This window comes from Apis dorsata, unplaced genomic scaffold (assembly GCF_000469605.1).
Source record: "Apis dorsata unplaced genomic scaffold, Apis dorsata 1.3 scaffold_293, whole genome shotgun sequence".
NCBI lineage: Eukaryota > Metazoa > Arthropoda > Insecta > Hymenoptera > Apidae > Apis > Apis dorsata.
In genome coordinates this window covers 1-1,941 of record NW_006263568.1, presented here as the reverse complement: position 1 = coordinate 1,941, position 1,941 = coordinate 1, and the positions used below count along the sequence as shown (strand labels likewise).

The 1,941-nt window shown below is 21.4% G+C and overlaps 2 protein-coding genes across 2 annotated transcripts; both read right to left on the bottom strand.

The window, feature by feature from the left end:
• Positions 1-210: 210 nt before the first annotated feature.
• Positions 211-1,154, bottom strand: LOC116185834 (partner of bursicon). The gene is made up of 3 exons (XM_031511197.1): positions 757-1,154; positions 544-668; positions 211-470 (listed from the first exon to the last, which is right to left on the bottom strand). Exons 1-3 carry the CDS (start codon positions 896-898, stop codon positions 300-302), a joined length of 438 nt encoding a protein of 145 aa, XP_031367057.1. The 5' UTR covers positions 899-1,154; the 3' UTR covers positions 211-299.
• Positions 1,155-1,283: 129 nt separating this feature from the next.
• LOC102676103 (G patch domain-containing protein 11) lies at positions 1,284-1,870 on the bottom strand (the record flags this gene model as incomplete). The annotated part of the gene is made up of 1 exon (XM_006617116.2): positions 1,284-1,870. A coding segment is annotated over one exon (528 nt), but the record flags the coding sequence as incomplete, so codon positions are not given.
• Between the last annotated feature and the right edge of the window lie 71 nt (positions 1,871-1,941).

The following is a 1,941-nucleotide window of genomic DNA, read 5'->3' as shown; positions in this document are numbered from 1 at the left end:
TATTATAAAATTATATTATAATAAATAAAAAGAAAATATTAAATATAACATTTAATCACTTTTTACTGTATAACTTATTATATTATAAAATAATTCATTTTAAATAATATTATAATATTTAAACTTATTTAAATTTGATATTCAATAAATTGTATTTTTTAATATTATTTATAAATATAAGGAGATAAAGAAAGTAAATTATTTTATATGTATTTTGTATTTTCATTTTTATTTTGAATTATATAATTTTTATTACATAATTTATAAATAATAATTTTATTATCATTTTTATAAATTATTTATTGGGATATATCACCACATTTAATACATTTACATTCTACTGGTTCACGTATCTTGATTTCCATTACTCCATTTTCTTCATTCATTAATTTTATACCATCTGCATCATAACAATGATGTAATGTAATATGTCTTTCTTTTAAATAACTTTCACGGCAGCAATAACATTCCTATTACAAAAAAAATAAGTTTTTTTATTGCTCTTATAGAAATATTTTTTGTACTTTATCTTAATATTTTTACCTTTGAAAATCCTGTTGTACTTGCTACACTTGGTTGTACCTGTGAATTACAAAATCCTTCACATTTTGTAACAGATATATCTCCACTACATGTTCTTTTTAACCGACCTATTTCATCATATTCATCTAAAATAAATAAAAAATATTTTATTTTTTTTATTTATATATTGAATTATTTATATATTTAATGAAATTAGGGAAAAAAAAATAATACCTTTTGTAATATGTACTTCTGATTGCAATGTTTCACAACTCTCATCATCTGTTACTTGAGCAACTGTTTCATTAGTATATATGAATATAATTAATATCAAAAAAATTGAATATACGAACATAATACTGAAGTTTTCTTTCATTGATATTTTATTGATATTTTATAGAATCTATTTTTAATATAGCAAAGATATGCTCAGAGATTCTAAGTGAAATGAAAGAACAGAAAATCAAACAGATGCTTTTATAGGTAGCTTTCCCTTCAATATGTTGTTACTTGGGGGTGCTGAACTCCTGCTAAGACATAATAGCATAACTGAATCAGGATTAGTTTCCCTTATATTGCACACTATTAGATTTTTTCTAGTATAGAGACTGTTTTTTTTTAGTATTTTGCATTATGACTCTAATGGCCTTTTTATGTTTTCACTCTCTGGGTGATCATACTAAAGAAGCATTATTAATTTTTTAGATCTTAAATCTTTTATATTTTACTATGTGATTAAAATATAGGTGTAAATAAAAACATATTAATGAAATTTTAATTTATTTTTATTTATATGTACATTTAATTAAATTAAAACCATTTAATGATCATTTCTTTCATTTCCTGGACAATTATCTACTAAATCTTTTTCATCCAGAAATGCTACTCCACACCAAATACAATAAAAATACTTTTCTCTTAAATATTTTGTTAAAATTTCAAGTTTTTCATTAACAGGGAAGAAATCATCATCTTTTTCACTATCGCTATTTTCATCATCTTGAGGCAACCAAAACCATATTTCTTTAGGTTTTATTATTTCTTGTTGCATATCTAATTTTTGACAAATTTTTTGACTTTTATATAAATCTGTTTTTAACAATTGTTCTTTTCTTTTTTGTGCAATTCTATCTCGAAAATCTTTCATACTCTTATTATCTAAATTATTATTAAATATATTATTTTTATTTTTTCTTCCTTTTCTCTCATTTTGTTTTCCTAAACCTTGTCTATCTAATTTAATGTCAAGGTTAATTGGTTCAATTCTTCCTGATTCTGTTTTACCTATGCCATGACCAGGTTTATATCCCATTTTCATAATCATTGCATAACCTAAAAACAAACAGAATTGTATAAATGATAATTATAAAATTATAAAAATATTTAATAATATTATATAATATAATATGATATAAATAT

Coding starts and splice junctions, on each gene's coding strand:
- LOC116185834 (XM_031511197.1), bottom strand. CDS start 898: ATGAAAGAAAACTTCAGTATTATGTTCGTATATTCAATTTTTTTGATA. Junction 669..756: donor AGAAGTACATATTACAAAAG/GTATTATTTTTT, acceptor TATTTATTTTAG/ATGAATATGATGAAATAGGT. Junction 471..543: donor GTACAACAGGATTTTCAAAG/GTAAAAATATTA, acceptor TTTTTGTAATAG/GAATGTTATTGCTGCCGTGA.